The 20,502-nt window shown below is 40.9% G+C and overlaps 1 protein-coding gene across 1 annotated transcript in view; it reads right to left on the reverse strand.

The window, feature by feature from the left end:
- Window positions 1-7,370: 7,370 nt before the first annotated feature.
- The window catches only part of GRK6 (G protein-coupled receptor kinase 6), an 80,763-nt gene continuing 67,631 nt past the window's right edge, over window positions 7,371-20,502 (reverse strand). Inside the window, exon 16 of the mRNA XM_044277743.1 lies at window positions 7,371-8,825. Coding sequence (XP_044133678.1) covers window positions 8,775-8,825 — 51 coding nt within the window. The 3' untranslated portion in view covers window positions 7,371-8,774. The remainder of the gene's footprint in view (window positions 8,826-20,502) is intronic.

The raw sequence follows: 20,502 nt of genomic DNA on the forward strand, positions 1-20,502 counted from the left end.
TTATTTTGAGAAAAATACTTGGCTTGCCCCAGGTGCTGGCTACTCACGCTACGCCACTGCTGAGGAGGGAGTTTGGGCTGAGGGAGGAGGACTGATGGAGTTTTGTCTGATGGAGGAGGGAGTTGTGGATGATGTCCTAATATGTATGCCGTAAACAGACAACTTGCTGTGTCCGTCCAAAAAAATACAACAAACAATCTCATGGAGCATAGGACCTTGTTACAGCTGTAAGGTTCCAGAACTTTTAGTTGTTTTGTGTTTAATTGCTATGCTTAGAGGAACATGCAAGTGCAAAGACTCTGGAATTTCAATCCCACTGGATTTCAGTTTCCTTTTTCGGTTTAATTAGGTAATTATTTATGTATTAGGCAAAACATCATCACACATGGCCCTGCCAAAGTGCAGAGCAGTTGCAGAGAGATCAGAGCCTCCAGGTGTATGGCAACGCCCCTGTTGCTCCTAGAGCCTCATTTACACATAGTAAAACATAATTTTTCTCAGCAATGCAGGCACTAATGAACATGGGACCAACACAGATGCCTTTTAAGAGCTGTTGGACAAATGTTTAATTCCCAATTTGGTCATACATAAGGATTTTAAATTGGGAGAAGGAATGAGCCAATGCCAACATCTTGGAAGTAATCTCCCCATCTCCCATTGGGCATGCTGAACTTCACTGTCGGAGGACCCTCATGTAGGTTAGATAATTAGCAAATCCCATTGAAATCTGTGGGTTCAAATGACATGTTTATGGCCCCTTTAGGCCTGACACAAATAACTATGCATCAGATTAAGATACCCCCATTTTTATGAAAGAAGCAGGTCCTAAGAGGTTATCACATAATGGAAACTATTTTTAAATATAATAGGAGTCCCTGAGAAGTCTACTCATGTACTGTAAAATGAACATAGTTTAAAGTAGCTTGCCAAATTAGGTTAGCAAAATGTTAGAATAGTTTTTCAGAAGATGTATTGATTAAATTAATTCATGATAAATATCCAAATACATTATTTTAATATTCCCAATGCCTTTCTCAAAGCATATTGGGGCTATAATACAATATAGTTTGAGTATTATTAATTATGTACAAGACAAAGAATTTTATGAAGGTTTAAAAGAAAGAACAGATTTGCAGTTGATTGCTTTTAAGATCCAGCCAATGCCACCAAACTTCCTGCTGAAATTAAAAATGTCTGAGAAATATCCAACGTGTTCTGTATATAATATCTGCCTTCCCTAGATAAGGTGGTTACTGAACTGAGCACTGCTGCATATAAACGCTGAAATTAGAGATGAGCGAATTCCGGGTTATGAAATTCGTTTACTGGTAAAAGGTGAATAGCGTTATGGATTCCGTTACCACGGACGATAACGCAATTCTATGAAGGCATGCAGGACCCTGCATAACGGAAACAGGACGGATCAGTTTTACAGCCCATAGACTTCTATTATGACTGAATGCCTTTATAGGCATTCCGTCAAAGACTTGTGTTATGGGCCGTCGTAACTGAATCCATAAAGCAAATCATCTTTTACCAGTAAACAAAGCCTGAACGAATATCAAAATATGAAATTCGCTCATCTCTAGCTGCAATGATGTCCAAGTACAAGTCCACTTTTTCATTTCCTCAAAATCTGGGCAATGCACATACTGACAGTTTGTGAAACATAGGAAACTGTTAGGAAATCCTTCATGTACAACAGCTTTATGTGCAATAATTAAAATGCTACCTATACAAATGGTAAACATAATAGTAACATTTCATGATGAGTTGCCATTAAAACAAGCTGAGAAGATTGAGATATAGTTTTATGGGAAAAGATTTGGTAAAACGTGTAATTTATAAAGTTAAATATCAGCTTTTTCTGTGCTCAGCTGTACACGGGGAGGTGTTATCAGTGATTGATAGCATTGCGTGTGTGTGTATAAAGAGATAACTGACAGTCACTGATAGCTGTACACAGGGCGGTCTTAAGTTCAGAAAGAGCAGAGATATAAAATTTATACATTACAGGTTTTCTTTTTAGCCCATAAAACTATATATCAGTCTGCTACTTCTGCTCTATAACATTCTGCACTGCATTTTTCAGTGACAGGTTCTCTTACACGTGTTTCAATATAGAATATAGTATACATGCAGTGTAATATAGTGTGGGAGCACCCTTAAACAGCTTTTTCTGCCAACCATGCCTACGTGCATGTGTTAATGGGGACAGCCACAACCAGACACCTCTGGCAGGTGTTTATCTCCCTGAGAACAAATGGAACTATTATGGGCAGCGAGTTTGGACTTATTGTGCCAATCAGCAAGTTTCACTTTGGGCTAGTCCTGAAGGTGTGATCCTGGCACTCCCCTGGTTTTCACCCTTTAACCCCTATACAGGGATCTGGACTTCACCACAGGGGAGCCTCCACACTGCCAACTCTTGGAATAGTTCTATATGGTTGACTGCTGACCCACTAGGGTCAGAGACATTGGTGGCAAGCACCAGGGGGTTCAGGAAATACATTTAGTCATGAAACAGGCAGAGGACAGGGCAGGCAGAGTATGTGCAAATCCCTTGAACAGTACAGAGGTCAAGGTAGGCAGATTAGGGTGAGTACAGTCAACACAAACTGGTTAGGTTAGGAGGCAGAAAGTCAGGATCCGGGCAGAAGTTGGTACATAAACTGCGCTTTTGCAGGGCATAGCAAGCCTACTAGGAGGGCTAATGAGCTCAATAGTCAAACAGCTGAACACAGATCAAAAAAGGGGAATTAACCCCTGCCAGACACTAATGCACAAACAGAAAGCGACCTAGCAGCTTGCAAAACAGGAGTATGGCGGCCGGCCCTGGGAAGAAGTTAGGCGAGTGATGCAACGCCCTTTCAAGTTCCAGATAGCAGCTAGCACAGAGTATTGCCATGACAGGAATGAGCATATTGAAATCCAAATCTTTTTCCCTTACTTTTTCTGCCATTGGGGAAGCGTCGGCAGATATCAAGTCGGCTGCTATCAGTCGAAAAGCTGATGAAAAAGTCTGCTCAATGCTAAAAAAAAATCCTTCCAAAGTGCTACCGCAAAGTCAGTTACTGTGTTTGGCATCCCACTGAAAGATATAAAAGGGGTTAAAAGGGTTGTCCATGGGCTGAGACTCTTATTACAAACCAGTCCCATTCACTTCAGTGTGGATGAGCTATAATTGCAGGTACAGCCCATGGACAAGAGTGCCACTGTTTCTGAGAAAAGAAAAGCATACTTGTTTCTCTAATTTTGCTCAACCTTTTAAAAAAATATGAAATCAAATACAGGAACTGAATACAGGAGGAAGATATGGCGTAGACAGATAATTTATATTGTAGACACGTGTTCTCCTGGGGGCATCTTTTATACCTTTTTAGGTATCAGTTCCAACTCCCTATTTCTTTATAATGTTATAAAAATCTGCCTCAAAAACACAATGGGCCAGATTTATCATGACTGACAGCTCACTCCACTTTCACATATGGCTAAAGTCAGTTTTAGCCAAGTCAGATTTATGATCGGCTCTTTAAGACTGTAATAAATGTGGTTTGACGGTAGCAGTTTATCCGTCAGTAAGCAGCTTTACAAAAGTCGCACATCTTTACGAAAAAGTCGCACGTTCTATTAAAAAGTCTCATAAGATAAGCATGGTCCTCACTGGAGTGAAATTGCGCAATTTTTTGCGACTTTTTTAATAGTCTCAATAGTAAATCTGTCTAGAGATTAATTTACATAAGAAAACACGCCCACTTTCAGAAAACTGGCAAGCATAGTGCAGAACAGAAAAAAGTCGCAAATTTTTGCGCAGTTTTAGCGATTGCGCAAAAATTTGCGACTTTTTCACTCCATTATTCTGACTTGAGCTAATGATAAATCTGGCCCAATGTTTTTCCTATCCAATAAAGTCAAATCCTCAGATTTGCTCCTAAGCTGGTTCAGGAAGAAGTATGTTATGGCCCCCATGTTTACCAGCTAAAGAAGATTTGATCCAAGTCCCATCACATTGCAGGAGTGAATTATGCCTATTTACTTCCATGACCTCTCTTGCCATCTTCTGCGCTAAAGTAAATGCCGACATTTTAGTCTAGTACTAATCAGTGAATTTGTGGACTGGCTTTTGAAGTTGGGGGATTACTTTCTTAGCAATCTCCCTTTGAAAAAAAAAAAAAAAAAGCCGTGTCTGAGACTTACTGCATGCTAGTGAAAAACTAGAAAATTTGGTTACAATTTTTTTTTCCCTCACAAAATCCATTGGCCATAATTTGCAGCTAAAATATATGAGAGGGTAGCTGGTAAGAATTGTTCCCAGTTTAGTAAATTTGGTATGAATGGAAATGTTGGAATATCGTTTTCTACCTTTACACCATCCACTAATTAGCATTTTTTTTACCTTGCCTTTGATAACTAAGTCTAAGCTTCTAAGATTCGGACAAATCCTGACACTAAAGCCGGAAACAGGCCTGGATCCCCACCGAGTCACATTATATACAATAGGGCCTGGCAGTGCCTTGACCTATATGAAGTCTGCCGACAGGGTGTTTCGTCTGCTGGAGCAGCCTACTAGAAAAATTTACCGCTAGTGTGAAACTAGCTTAAAAGTACATTTACAGCTTGAGAATGCACATTTTTCTCACCCACGAGAAGAAAAATGTAGAAAATGTTGCACAATTTTAGATGCAAATGTCTTGACCTATGCAGAATCAGACGTGCTGATTATTAAATAATTATTAATGTTGGCCAATTTTAATGAAGCTGGGTCATTACCAAATGAGGTTTTAAGGAATTGATGCTAGGCTCTGTGCAGATTGCATTCAAGCCCTACAATATGGCATATATGCCAGGAAAAGCTCCCAACATATATATAAAATTGTATCCATAGTGCTCCAGTTACCCAACAGAGGCCAGAAGAGTGTCCTTTTAGTCTTAGTCGGGCTGCTCCATTTAATGTACAAGCATCCTGCAAATAAAAAAACTTAATATGGGAGCCTATGATCAATGTATACCACTGTATACTTATAAGTGGCATATGTTGGAGACTTTGGTCGGAGAAATATATTGGGAAATCTTCTTGATGCATACCTCCAAAAAAAAGGCTCAGATGCAGTGTGCAAAGAGCCTTAGAATCATTTTAAAGGGTTATTACCATCTGTACATTTATGGCATAGACAGGTGTGGGTCCCACCTATTTCGGAAATGGGACCCTGTCTTGTAGCAGATGTGAATGGAGCGGTATACTAAGCATGTGTGGTTGTCTCCATTAAGATTTATAGAAATTCTGAAAATAGTTAAGCATGCTTACTTGGCTATGTTGGGAATTCCCACTGAAGTAATCGGAGAAAGTTTCATCGTCCAGGAGACAGGGACCAATTCTCTAGATGGGGGGTGGGGCAGCACCTCTCAGACCTTTGTGGCACAAGGTGTGGCTATACCATGAAAGTCCAGATGGGACAAACACTTTAATATGAATTGTAAGAGATTGAAAATAGATTGAAGCATATTGTACAATCTTTTGTCCACTGACAGAATGATTTTTTTTTTTTTTAAGAGCAAAAATAAATAAAGTAAAGATTTTTTTTTAATGGAGTTTATGCAGGGTGATGTATTTGCTCTTGAATTTGTGATGAGAACGAGGTTTGCTTGTTTGAAAGTGTAGAACACCTATATTAACCAACCTATGAGGGCCACACGTATTAGGAAAACTATAACAAAGGTGTGTATACGCAAAAATCATTCATAATCCAAAGCTGCCTTAAATTATATATTCTTTATTTAATCACTGTATAAAAAAAAAAAAAAAAAAAAACATAAAAAAACACAACATTGGTGAAACAAACAAGTGACGGACCACTGGAAGAAGGCTGACAACTATTATATACCACATGAAGAAAGACAAAGCATGAGCCAAAGCAGTCCCCTGACGAAGGGACACTGTTATGGTAGATATACTTTTTTGGCTCATGCTCAAGACTTATCTGTAGTTGTGGCTATTTTTCTGGTAATAAGCAGATCTTACTATATTTGTTGTCAGCCTTTCTTCATGTGGTATATAATTGTTGCTTGCCTTCTTCCAGCGATCCCTTACTTGTTTGTTTTGCCAATGTTGTGTGGGCTCTTTTTTTATGTTTTTTAATACGGTGATTAATTAAAGAATATATTATTTTACGACAACTTTGGATTATGAATGATTTTTTGGATATACACACCTTTGTTATAGGAGATGTGTAGTTTGACAGTAGAGATGAGTGAATTTAATGTGACGAAATTCATTCACGCTTCGTTTGGTGGTAAAAGCAGAATTGCGTTATCGATTCCGTTACCATGGACCATAACGGAATTCTATGACAGACTGCATAACGGACACGGGACGGATCCATTTTGCAGGCCATAGACTTCTGTTATGTCGGAATGAATAACGGAAAGCCTCTAAAGGCATTCAGTCATAGAATTGCATTATGGTCCGTGGTAACGGAATCCATAACGCAATTCTCCTTTTAACAACAAACGAAGCATGATCGAATTTAAAAATATTACATTTGCTCATCTCTATTTGATAGTTTAGTTAATAAATCATAGAAGATTGCATTTGTTAAAAAAAAAAGTTGTATTCAAGAAATTCACCACTAGATGGCGAAATGCTAGCACACACAGGATGTTCTGAAGATCTCAGACAAGGAAAGAATATAGTAAAAATCAAAGCTCTCTCATTCTGCATTTACAAAGTAGTACAGCAATATTCATGGTTGAGCATTGTGCTATTGTTCAGTCGCAAATAGACACAGACCACAAGACAATTTTTGTAAGAAAACAAAAATATATAAACTCAACAAAGTTATAAAAGAAACGATAAAATAATTCAGGCATTTGGTGACATTGCAGCAGTGCTGCGGTAATAAGTGCTGTGGTAAAAGATTACACAAACACAGCCAGAACAGGAACAAGAGACTAAACAGCTCTAGCCACTTACGAGTCTGGTCCTTCTTCCAGCCTGCTGGAATGACAAGTAACCAAGAAGCGTTAGGCACTCAAGTTCTTCCAGATCATGCAACCCTCCAGTCACTTGGAGAGGTGACTTTTAAAGGGAACCTGTCACAGGGATTTTGGGTATAGATCTGAGGACATGGGTTACTAGATGGCCGCTAGCACATCCGCAATATCCAGTCCCCATAGCTCTGTGTGCTTTTATTGTGTAAAAAAAAAAATTGATACATATGCAAATTAACCTGAGAGGAGTCCTTTCCCTGACTCATCTCATGTACAGGAATCATCTCAGGTTAATTTGCATATATGTATTAAATATATTTTTTTTACACAATAAAAGCGCACAGAGCTATGGGGACTGGGTATTGCGGATGTGCTAGCGGCCATCTAGCAGCCCATGTCCTCAGCTCTATACACAAAATCCTGGTGACAGGTTCCCTTTAACGGTGTGTGACCATAGGTAAGACATGACTACAAATGCTTTGTGCTTCACAACTATACATACAATAAGAGGTGTGGTGGGTTTCATTGATTACCGGTATATATCATAGGTATTGTATATAAATGGGATTCTTAATAAATAAATCACTTCCTGAACAGAAATGCACAATGCATTGACTACAATTCTCATGTCTTCCCCAATATGTGGAGAAATATCTGGCTCCAATAATTCCCAGTGTGACCCTAAACAGCAATAAATTATTGACATTAAAATGACACTTTACACTGCTTGAAGAGTGCATATCATATACTGGAGTACAAAGGTCTCAACCTTTCATCTGCAATTTACAAAGCACTAAAAAAAATAAACTGTATTGAAAGGAGTTGTAGGAAAGCATTTTTTTAAAGGCTCATAATAAAAAATCATACTCTCCTTTACCAATCCCCTGCTGCTCCTGTTGCAAAGCCTTCCGGTCTCCCATCAGTCTCTGCTTCCAGGTCCCTCTCAACATACAGGAAAGGACAGATCAGCCAATCACTGGCTGCATTGGATCACTGCTGCAGTCACTTTGGTGGTGGAGAGGAAAGCATTGTAACAAGAGCAATGGGGATTGGTTTGGCATGACATATTATTATTCATTGTTCTGAGCCTTGAAAAAAAATTACTTACACCTTTAAGAAAGACCCTTTATCACATTTAAAAATGCACAGTGTAGAGACCCAACACCTTCATTAAGTCTACAACATCTCCTGTTCTTCTGGTCCACTGTTGTTAATATTGTTTTAAATGGAGACCATAGTCATGGAGATGACGTGTGGATTAGTATCTACATATGAAAATGCTGACCCAGGAGTACTGTACTGATGCCGGAGTAGGGGCTCTGCAGGCATCGGGCCAGTATATGACTTTTTCAAATTTTTCAATCATATACCACTTCTGCAAGTGTGTAAAGGAAAAATGGCACATTCAGTAACCTACATATCCCGCTCTACATAGTTATATATGTAAAAAAAAATAATAATACACTTTCTTGTACAAAATAAAAGCAATTGACATTGTGGGATTTCCCTAGCCAGTCCATCCTGAGAGACCTGAACAGTCCTTTGGCCTATTGCAGCAAAGAAAGGAGTTATCGAAGCTGGTGATGGCAAAAAACATTGAAAATATACATTCCTATATTTATAGAGCTTAATTTATACATTACAATAATATATTTAACAGTTTCTTTAGCAGATGATTGAGGAACAATAGAGGGCACCGTGTTGCAATGTCACTCTGCAAATAAAGTGGGGGCCAATAAATGTGCAAAAAAAGTGTAAACTCGTTCATTTATGCTGTCCCATCAGGGCTATAGGCGAGTTGGCTCCTCATCACTGTCACTGCAATTGCCACAACAGTCCTGAAAAAGAAAAGCAAAGACAGGTGTGATGGTTTTGGAAGGAAAGTCACACATATGATGCTTTATTTATGAAATGTCATAAGAAAACTTACCTTAAAGGGAACCTGTCACCAGTTTTATGGTGTCCTAACTAAGGGCAACATAAATAAGTGACTGATTCGTTTAGCAAAATGCTGGGTCACTTTATTTAATTGACCCAGTCAATCTGCAACATCTTGTATTGAAAAGCTCCAGCTGATAATGATGAGTCATGAATATTATGAGCTCCTGACTGTCCCCGCCCACCTGCTGCTGAATGACAGTTATTTTCCATAGGAATCAGCAGCAGGTGGGCGGAGGAGTAGACTGTGGCCGGCACTTAGCTTCCGGCCACTGTTAGCGCATCGCACACCCCACCGCTGATCAACTTCGGACGGTTGATCAGCAGTTTTGAATTTTTTTTCCCCACATTTTTTGCCCTTTTTTTAGTTAGTTTATTTATTTTTTCTGTTAGTTTTAGGGTGAGTTCGTGAACACCCGTGCCCCCTCACACAAGCACACCAAATAAAGAGTTACACACATATACACGCAGACACACACTCCCCTATTGCCCGCCGGACGTTCTCGGCCGAGGAGGCATACGCCCAGCTTGCCTCCGAGTCAGAGAGTCCCAGTGAGGATGAGGATGACCCCACATTCCTGTTGTCATCCGCATCCTCCTCATCATCTAGCGATGATGATGAGCCCCCAAGGCGGCGCAGACGCCGCCAGGCGGAGCAAGGGGAGCGCCATGTTAGGGACCCTGTGGCCCACACTAGTACGAGCCGCTCTGGGGCTCGTACTGGTTTCCCAGCCCACCAGTTAAATCCACCGGAGCACCCTGCCGGTGAACTTGTCTGGTGTAGCCCAGAGCGATACGAGCCCGTGATTCCTGATTTCGTAGGCCAATCAGGAATCCAGATTTCCACAGTGGGCTACACTGAATATGACTTTTTTTGTCATTTTTTTCAGTGACCCACTGGTAAATCTGATGGTGGAGCAGACGAATCTGTACGCCCAACAGTTCGTCGCTCAACACCAGGGCTCCTTTTTGGCCAGGCCCGGTGGCTGGACGCCGGTCAGTGCAGCCGAAATGAGGACATTTTGGGGCCTCGTGCTGCATATGGGCCTGGTCAAGAAACCCAGTGCCAGGCTGTACTGGAGTGGGGACGTCCTACATCAGACCCCACTTTACAGTACGGTTATGACACGCTCCCGGTTTGAGGCCATCCGGAAATGTGTGCATTATTCCGATAATGCAGCATGTCCACCCCGAGGTGATCCTGCCCATGACCGTCTGTATAAGATACGGCCGGTCATCGATCACTTTGGGGCCAAATTCATGGAGGCCTATGTACCTGGAAGGGAGGTCGTGGTTGAGGAGTCTCTCATTGCGTTCAAGGGGAGACTCATTTTCCGCCAGTATGTGCCTTCCAAGCGGGCGAGGTATGGCGTGAAGCTATACAAAATTTGTGAGAGTACCTCAGAGTACACTTACAAATTTCGTGTATACGAGGGGCGAGATTCCAGGATTCAACCCCCAGAATGTCCCCCCACTCTGGGTGTTACCGGGAAACTTGTGTGGGACCTTATGCACCCACTGCTGGATAAGGGTTACCACTTGTACGGGGATAAATTTTATACCAGTATCCCCTTGTTCCAGTCCCTTGCCGCCAGATCCACGTCCGCTTGTGGGACCGTGCGGAAAAATCAACGCGGCCTCCCTGCCCACCCCCTCCAGGTACCTATCCCCAGGGGTGAGACCTGTGCCCTTACCACTGGAAACCTGTTGCTGGTCAGGTATAAGGACAAGAGGGATGTCCTTATGCTGTCCACAATTCATGGTAACGGCATCACCCCTGTCCCTGTGCGAGGTACCGCGGCAACGGTCCTCAAGCCCGATTGTATCGTCGCCTACAATCGGTATGTGGGAGGAGTTGATCTCTCGGATCAAGTCCTCAAGCCATATAACGCCATGCGCAAAACCCGGGCATGGTACAAAAAAGTTGCGGTCTACTTGGTACAGGTTGCCATGTACAACTCTTTAGTACTATCCCGAAGCGCTGGCAGCACAGGGACATTCCTCCAGTTCTATGAGGCAGTCCTCAAGGCCCTGATCTTTTCGGACCGGGAAAGAGCAGGCCGGAGTACCTCGGGAACTGTAGGCGCCCGGATCGTCCCTGGCAAACACTTTCCAGGTGTGGTCCCCCATACTGGAAAGAAGGGACGAACCCAACAAAAGTGCAGAGTGTGTCGCAGGAGGGGGATACGGAAGGACACGACTACTCAGTGCGACACATGCCCCGATCATCCGGGCCTCTGCATTGACGGTTGCTTCAGGGAGTATCACACTTCCATGGAGTACTAAATTTATATCCCAATTTAGCACTGACATCGGATAAAAAAAAAAAATGGTTCTCAGACTTGAGACTCCCCAAAAAACTAAAATAATTTATTAAAAGTAGACATAGGTATTGCCGCGTCTGTAATAATCTCCTCTATAAAAATGCCCCATGACCTAACCCCCCAGATTAACACGGTCCAGAAAAAAAAAAAATGGTGCAAAAAAAGTTTTTTTTTGTCACCTTACATAATAAAAAGTTTAAATAGCAAGCGATCAAAAAGTCATATAGCCCCCAAATTAGTGCCAATAAAACCGTCATCTCATCCCGCAAAAAATGAGCTCCCACATAAGATAATCAGATAAAAAAAAATATATAGAAAATGACTCTAACCCTGGGTTCACACCTGAGCGTTTTACAGCGCGTTCAAACGCGCTGTAAAACGCTTAAGACATGAAAACCAATGCTTCCCTATGGGAAGGGTTCACACCTGGGCGTTTTACAGCGCGTACGAACGCGCTGTAAAACGCCCGACGCTCAAACAAGTACTTGAGCTTCTTTGGGGCGTTTTGACGCGCGTTTGTGGCCATAGGACACTGCAGTCAATGACACAAACGCGCGTCAAACGCGCGTTTACTATTACAAAAAAACGCGCATAAAAACGCGCGACAAAAACGCGCGTAAAACGCGCGTTTGAGGAACGCTTAGGTGTGAACCCAGGGTTAGACTTTAGAGATACAATTTTTTTTTTAGGGTATCAAAAAGGATAATATAGTCTAAAACCTAAATAATTGTAAAAAAAAAAGTAGACTTATTAGGTATCGCCGCGTCCGTAAGAATCTCCTCTATAAAAATACCCCATGACCCAACCCCCCAGATTAACACTGTAAAAAAATAAATAAATAGGTGCAAGAAAATTTTTTTTTTGTCACCTTACAAAACAAAAAGTTTAATAGCAAGCGATCAAAAAGTCATATAGCCCCCAAAATAGTGCCAATAAAACCGTCCGCTCATCCCACAAAAAATGAGCCCCCATATAAGATAATTGGCTAAAAGAAAATTAAAAAAATGACACTTAGACTTTAGAGATACCCCAAAAAAATGTTGTATCAAAAAAGATAAGTCAAAAACCTAAATAATTGTAAAAAAAAAAAAAGTAGACTTATTAGATATTGCCGCATCCGTAAGAATCTCCTCTATAACAATATCCCATGACCTAACTACCCAGATTAACACGGTCAAAAAAAAATAAAAAAAACGGTGCCAAAACCGCTATTTTTGGCACTTTTCCATTTCAGTCCGTTTTTTCCGGTAACAAAACAAGGGTTAACAACCAAACAAAAGTTAAAATTTATTACCCCGATACTGCAGTTTACAGAAACGCCACATTTGTGGTCGTAAACTGCTGTATCCGTAAAAGGGAGGCCGCAAAAGGAAAGGACCGACATGGTTTCTGGAAGGCCGATTTTGATGGCCTTTTTTATTGACACCATATCCCTTTTGAAGCCCCCCTGATGCCCCCCTAGAGTAAAAACTCCCTAAAATTGACCCCATCTAAGAAACTACACCCCTCAAGGTATTCAAAACTGATTATACAAACTTTATTAACCCTTTAGGTGTTCAACAGTTAATGGCAAATGGAGATGAAATATCAGAATTTCAATTTTTGGTAACCTTGCCTCACAAAAATGTAATATAGAGCAACCAAAAATTATATTTACCAAAAAAAATACTCCCCCAAAAAATGACACCTTATCCCCTAGTTTCCAAAATGGGGTCACTTTTAGGGAGTTTCGACTCCAGGGGTGCATCGGTGCATCAAGGGGGTTGAAACAGGACACGGTGTAAATAAACCGGTCCATAAAAATCAGCCCTCCAAAAACCAAACGGCGCACCTTTCACTCTACGCCCCGCTGTGTGGCCGTACAGTAGTGTACGGCCACATATTGGGTGTTTCTGTAAACGGCAGAGTCAGGGTAATAAAGATACAGTCTTGTTTGGCTGTTAACCCTTGCTTTGTTAGTAGAAAACATGGGTTAAAATGGAAAATAAGGCAAAAAAATGAAATTTTCCAATTTCATCCCCATTTGCCAATAACTCTTGTGCAACACCTAAAGGGTTAACAACGTATGTAAAACCAGTTTTGAATACCTTGAGGGGTGTAGTTTCTTAGATGGGGTCACTTTTAGGGAGTTTCTACTCCAGGGGTGCATCAGGGGGCTTCAAATGGGACATGGTGTAAATAAACCAGTCCATAAAAATCAACCTTCCAAAAACCATACGGCGCACCTTTCACTCTACGCCCCGCTGTGTGGCCGTACAGTAGTTTACGGCCACATATTGGGTGTTTCTGTAAACTGCAGAGTCAGGGCAATAAAGATAGTCTTTTTTGGCTGTTAACCCTTGCTTTGTTAGTGGAAAAAATGGGTAAAAATGAAATATTAGACAGAAAAATGAAATTCTCAAATTTCATCCCCATTTGCCAATAACTCTTGTGCAACACCTAAAGGGTTAACAACATATGTAAAATCAGTTTTGAATACCTTGAGGGGTGTAGTTTCTTAGATGGGGTCATTTGTAGGTGGTTTCTATTATGTAAGCCTCGCAAAGAGCTGAACTGGTCCCTAAAAATTTAGTTTTTGTAAATTTCAGAAAAATTTCAAGATTTGCTTCTAAACCTTATAACATCCCCAAAAAATAAAATATCATTCCCAAAATAATTCACACATGAAGTAGACATATGGGGAATGTAAAGTCATCACAATTTTTGGGGGTATTACTATGTATTACAGAAGTAGAGAAACAAACTTTGAAATTTGCTAATTTTTCTAAATTTTTGTTAAATTAGGTATTTTTTGGTGCAAAAAAAAATATTTTTTTGACTTAATTTTACTAGTGTCATGAAGTACAATATGTGACGAAAAAACAATGTCAGAACGGCCTGGATAAGTCAAAGCGTTTTAAAGTTATCAGCACTTAAAGTGACACTGGTCAGATTTGCAAAAAATGGCCTGGTCCTAAGGTGTAAAAAGGCTGTGTCCTTAAGGGGTATTCTGATTGTTAAAAGTTATCCCCTATCCTGTGGGCTGTAGATTGGTAAGGGTCTTGGTGCCCCCTTGGTAACACTGGTACCCACACTGATCACAAGAATGGGTTCCATGTAGCCCCACCGAAATGAATGGAGCGCCGGGTTGAGCATATGCACTGCCTATCCATTTATCTGTATGAGAGGTCTGGAGACATCGGAGTATGGTGCTTTGCTATTTCTGGAACTCCCATAGAGATGAATGAAGCAGCTCTGTTTATTTTGGGGGACTCCAAGGGGTACAGGGTAACTGTTTTTGTGATCTGTGGGGGTTCCAGAGGTAGGACCCCACCCATGTAATAGTTATCCCCTATCCACAGTATGGGGGCTAACTTTTAACAACCAGAATACTCCTTTAAAGTGAATCTCCACCTTTAATAACATGCTATTGTGAGATTGAACATTCTGTGCTCATTAATTACTTAACCCATGTTTATAGTGCTAAAAGCTCCGATTCCCCTGCACAAAAATAAAAGGGTTTTTCACGATTATAAAAATTACAGAAAAATACCCAAATCGGAAAGATGACACCCCCATAGCTCATTTTTCATTTTCATTATCTTGCCCAAGTCTATGGGGTAAAGTTGTTTTCATGCTTCCAGAGATTGCTGTGGATGGGATTACCAACATAAAAGACTTTGTTTCCCTTAATTCTTGTCCCTGCTTACAAACAATGGGGGAGATTTCTCAAACTGGTATAAAGTAGAACTGGCTTAGTTGCCCATAGCAACCAATCCAATTCAATCTTTCATTTCCCAAACGAGCTGTGAAAAATGAAAGGTGGAATTTTGATTGGTTGCTATGGGCAACTAAGCCCATTCTACTTTGCAGCAGTTTGATAAATCTCCCCCAATATCTTTATTCACAGTTGTCTGCATGCTCCTCTATTACAAAGCGTAAGGTAGCGCTATTGTGTCTACTGAGACACTACTGAAAAACTAAAACTAAAATGGAGGGAGGGACCCAAGTTCGGTAGACAGCCCCGAGCCTATCATGCACTTAATCAGCCCATGGAGGTCACAGAATCAGGAGAGAAAACAACTATACGTGCATGTCTATGTAAGTGATTTGCGGCATTGCATCAGAAAGACAGAGGGTTGAGCACTTCAGAAGAATATTTCTGAAATTACCAAACAGTCCATTCTGTGGCAGAGTAAACCTATAACATGCTTTTAAGTCATCCGAACTCCCGGATGCTCATCCATTATCTATGTACCACAGTGCAGCAGTTGCAGTTTCCATTGCAAGCAAAGAAAAAACAAAACGAAAAAAGGGTTATTACGTGGTTTACTCACGTGACCACGTCTAAGGCTACTGCATCCTTTTCTGAGCAGATGCTTAATCAGTTGCTGGTCAGCTCAAGTGCTGAAAAACGTACAGCACCCTTAGGCAAAAAAGTAAGAGGTCATGTGAATAAATCACATGACCACTGCCATTTTGCTTACCAGGGCCTTGGCACCACAATGTTTACACAGGCAACAAACAGGTGCCTTCAGCTACACTCCCCCTTGTGCCATAAGCTCTCTCCCTCTTGTGTGATAGTCTCTGCTCCCCTTGTGCCATATCTACCCTAAGGCTGGGCCACACTTCAGTGGATGCACGGTCCGTGAAAGCCTAGGCTGCTCTCCTCCTGAAACCTGGAGTGCACAACATCATTGGTTAGGTTTCCAGCAGGGGCGCCGCCGATACTCCATCGTTCCACGCTGCTCTGGGCCTGACGTCACACAGAGCATCAGGTCACGGCGTGCGTACGTCAGTGCAGCGAGGGACCATGGATGTGCTGTGGAGTGTCCGGAGGGCCCCTGCTGGAAAGATGAGTATTCTGAGCGCATTGTGGGCCAGCGGGAGACCACAGAGTGGGAGTAGTAGCAAAAGCTTCACTCCCGCTCCGTGGTCACGTGACAAACAATTTTGTGTTGAATTACGAGTACTCGCTGCAGCCCTAGTGGAAACACCTTATAAGTGACCCCATTTTGGAAATTACACCCCTCAGGGAATTTATTGAAAGGTGTAGCGAGTGTTTTGACCCCACAGGCATTTCATAGAATTTAGAAACACTTGGCCATAAAAAAATGATACAGACGTGGACAAAATTGTTGGTACCCTTTGGTCAATGAAAGAAAAAGTCACAATGGTCACAGAAATAACTTTAATCTGACAAAAGTAATAATAAATTAAAATTCTATAAATGTTAACCAATGAAAGTCAGACATTGTTTTTCAACCATGCTTCAACAGAATTATGTAAAAAAATAAACTCATGAAACAGGCATGGACAAAAATGATGGTACCCCTAGAAAACACAGAACATAACGTGACCAAAGGGACATGTTAATTCAAGGTGTGTCCACTAATTAGCATCACAGGTGTCTACAACCTTGTAATCAGCCATTGGGCCTATATATATGGCTCCAGGTAATCACTGTGTTGTTTGGTGATATGGTGTGTACCACACTCGACATGGACCAGAGGAAGCAAAGGAAAGAGCTGTCTCAAGAGATCAGAAAGAAAATTATAGACAAGCATGTTAAAGGTAAAGGCTATAAGACCATCTCCAAGCAACTAGATGTTCCTGTGAGTACAGTTGCACATATTATTCATAAGTTTAAGATCCATGGGACTGTAGCCAACCTCCCTGGACGTGGCCGCAGGAGGAAAATTGATGACAAATCTAAGAGACGGATAATCCGAATGGTAACAAAAGAGCCTAGAAAGACTTCTAAAGAGATTCAAGGTGAACTTCATGCTCAAGGAACATCAGTGTCAGATCGCACCATCCGTCGTTGTTTGAGCCAAAGTGGACTACATGGGAGACGACCAAGGAGGACACCATTGTTGAAAACGAATCATAAAAAAGCAAGACTGGAATATGCCAAACTACATGTTGACAAGCCACAAAGCTTCTGGGAGAATGTCCTGTGGACAGATGAGACAAAAATCGAAGTTTTTGCCAAGGCACATCAGCTGTATGTTCACAGACGAAAAAATGAAGCATATCAAGAAAAGAACACTGTCCCTACTGTGAAACATGGAGGAGGCTCTGTTATGTTCTGGGGCTGCTTTGCTGCGTCTGGCACAGGGTGTCTTGAATCTGTGCAGGGTACAATGAAATCTCAAGACTATCAAGGAATTCTAGAGAGAAATGTACTAGCCAGTGTCAGAAAGCTTGGTCTCAGTCGCAGGTCATGGGTCTTGCAACAGGACAATGACCCAAAACACACCGCTAAAAACACCCAAGAATGGCTAAGAGGAAAAAATTGGACTATTCTAAAGTGGCCTTCTATGAGCCCTGACCTCAATCCTATTGAGCATCTTTGGAAGGAGCTGAAACATGCAGTCTGGAAAAGGCACCCTTCAAACTGGACACAACTGGAGCAGTTTGCTCATGAGGAGTGGGCCAAAATACCTGCTGAGAGGTGCAGATGTCTCATTGACAGTTACAGGAAGCGTTTGATTGCAGTGATTGCCTCAAAAGGTTGCGCAACAAAATATTAAGTTAGGGGTACCATCATTTTTGTCCATGCCTGTTTCATGAGTTTATTTTTTTACATAATTCTGTTGAAGCATGGTTGAAAAACAATGTCTGACTTTCATTGGTTAACATTTATAGAATTTTAATTTATTATTACTTTTGTCAGATTAAAGTTATTTCTGTGACCATTGTGACTTTTTCTTTCATTGACCAAAGGGTACCAACAATTTTGTCCACGTCTGTATATGACATTTTATGCAAAAAAATATCACTTTCGGTCCACAGTTTCAATTTTTTTCATGGGGTAACAGGAGGAAAAAAAACACCCTACAATTTCTTGCTCATTGCTTCCTGAATATGGCAACCCCCCATATGTAGTTGTAAACTGCCATTTGGGCACACTGCAGGGTTCAGAAGAGAAAGGAGCACCACTGGCCGACAACTGCAGAGGCTCTGAGGTAAAATAAGAAAAAGAAACCCCCAAGAAGGGACCCCATTTTAGAAACCACACCCATCACATAATTTACCAAGAGGTGTAGTGAGCATTTTGACCCCATAGGTGTTTTGCAGAAATAAATTCACAGCAGATGGTGCAAAGTGAAATTTTCCATTTTTACACACATGCCATTTCAGTGGTCAATCTGTTGCTCCCAGCATATGCCCGCGTGAAAAGCAAGCCCTCTTATTATTATGTCATGCTTCCTGGTTTTAGAAACACCCTACATGTGGCCCTAATGTTTTGCCTGTACATATAACAGGTCTCAGGACGAAATAAACATGATGCGCATTTGTGGCCCAAAGTGGAGAAATACACATCTTGTGCTGACTGTAGAAGCTGTAGGTTGAAATAATAAATTGAACCCCTGAGAAGTAACCCCATTTTGGCAGCTACACCCCTCAAGATATTTATTGAGGAGTGGAGTGAGCATTTTGACTCTACAGATATTTTGCAGAAATGAATTTTTCCAAGGGTATGGAATTTCAGTGCCCAATATGCTATGTCCAGCTTGTGCCATCTGAGACACACCACACCCTTTAAACTGGTTAAGTGGGTTCTACTGGGTACTGAAATGCCATAAATGTACATGTAAACTGCTGTTTGGGTACACTGCAGGGTTCAGTAGGGAAACGCAACCTTTTGGCTTTTGCAGCAAATGTTGCTTTTGAACAGCCTATGACATACCAGTACAGACATTTTCTGACTTTTTTTTAAATTTGCTCTCGACTGAGCTGTGTGAGTGTGAAAATTCTAAATATAATACTATATTATATTTTATAATACTAAAATATTTATCCCATATGGCAAACAGCAAAACAGAAAAAGAAGTCAAAATGGCTACCCCCACAAAAAATTGAATAAAAAAATGATCAAAAAGTCAGATACACCGCAAAATGGTATCAATAAAAAGTACAGATCGCCCCGCAAAAGATTAGCCCACACTCAGCTCCATACACATAAGAATATAAGTTATGGGGGTCAGAATATGGCAATGCAAAGGAAAAATGATTTTTTTTCCCCCCAATTTTTTTTAAGTACCTGGACAATAAAAGTACACCATATTATGACAGCCTATAAATTTCCCCCCAAAATTCCTAAATTGCTTCTTATTTTTTTTTTCTCCTTTCACCTAAAAATAAAATGGTATAAAAAAACAATTAAAACGTATCTGCTCTATAAAAGTACACCATATCATGACAGCCATGTTTTTATTTTACTGTTGATGGAGCTGTGTGAACCAATAAATATACAGCTCGTCCTGCAAAAAAACAAGTGTTCACACAGTTCCATCAACAGTAAAATAAAAACATGGCTGCCATGATATGGTGTACTTTTATAGAGCAGATACGTTTTAATTGTTTTTTTTATACCATTTTATTTTTAGGTGAAAGGAGCAAAAAAAAAAAAAAAAAAAAAGAAGCAATTTAGGAATTTTGGGGGGAAATTTTTAGACATGGCGATGCCAGTTATTGCTTTCTTGCTATTTTTATTTTTCTGAAGCTTTTAATATTTTTTGTCTTTTTAAGATTTTATTAACTTTATTAAGCTTTTTTTAAACCATTTTTAGTTCTCCTACAATACTTTAACATGCAATATTTCTATATCCCAATGTACTGCAATTTTACCTGCATCCTATTACACCATGCCAGAGGCCTCAGCTGCATGTACGGTATGTTCGGTTTGGCAGGCAGCAGGTTATAAAGCTGAAAGAGCTGAGCAGATTGATGTATAGTTGTGTGGGAAAACATTCAGTAAAACTTGCAATTTATGCATTGACATGGGAGGTGTTATCAATGATTGACACCATTAACTATGTAAAGCGCCCTTTACACAGGCTGAGAATTGAGAAGCTAATCGCTAACGAGCAGAGGCGGACTGGGAACTTAAAGTGGCCTTGGAAAAAAATACTAAAAGTGGCCCGATTTTGTAGTTGGGTCCAAAATGATGGAAGGCAGGGCCAGCAATACTATATTGTGGCACATTATACCGCCCAACAGTGCCATACACCACAGTCCATTACAAAATATATCCCTAAAAACTTCCACTGGCTGGCCATGAGGAGGGCTCAGACGGCACCCTGGGCATCAGTCCACCGGAAATTACCCTGTAAGGTCTATGGCCAATCCACCCCTGCTAACGCTCATTAGCGATTATACGGCTGTGTAAATGCCGACAAACACTGATTCAGTGTGGGGACAAGTGATCACTAATGCCATACTGTAGAGCAGATGCCTGCATGTAAATGCAGCGGTCTCCTCCACC

Source organism: Bufo gargarizans, chromosome 2 (genome assembly GCF_014858855.1).
Source record: "Bufo gargarizans isolate SCDJY-AF-19 chromosome 2, ASM1485885v1, whole genome shotgun sequence".
Classification (NCBI taxonomy): domain Eukaryota; kingdom Metazoa; phylum Chordata; class Amphibia; order Anura; family Bufonidae; genus Bufo; species Bufo gargarizans.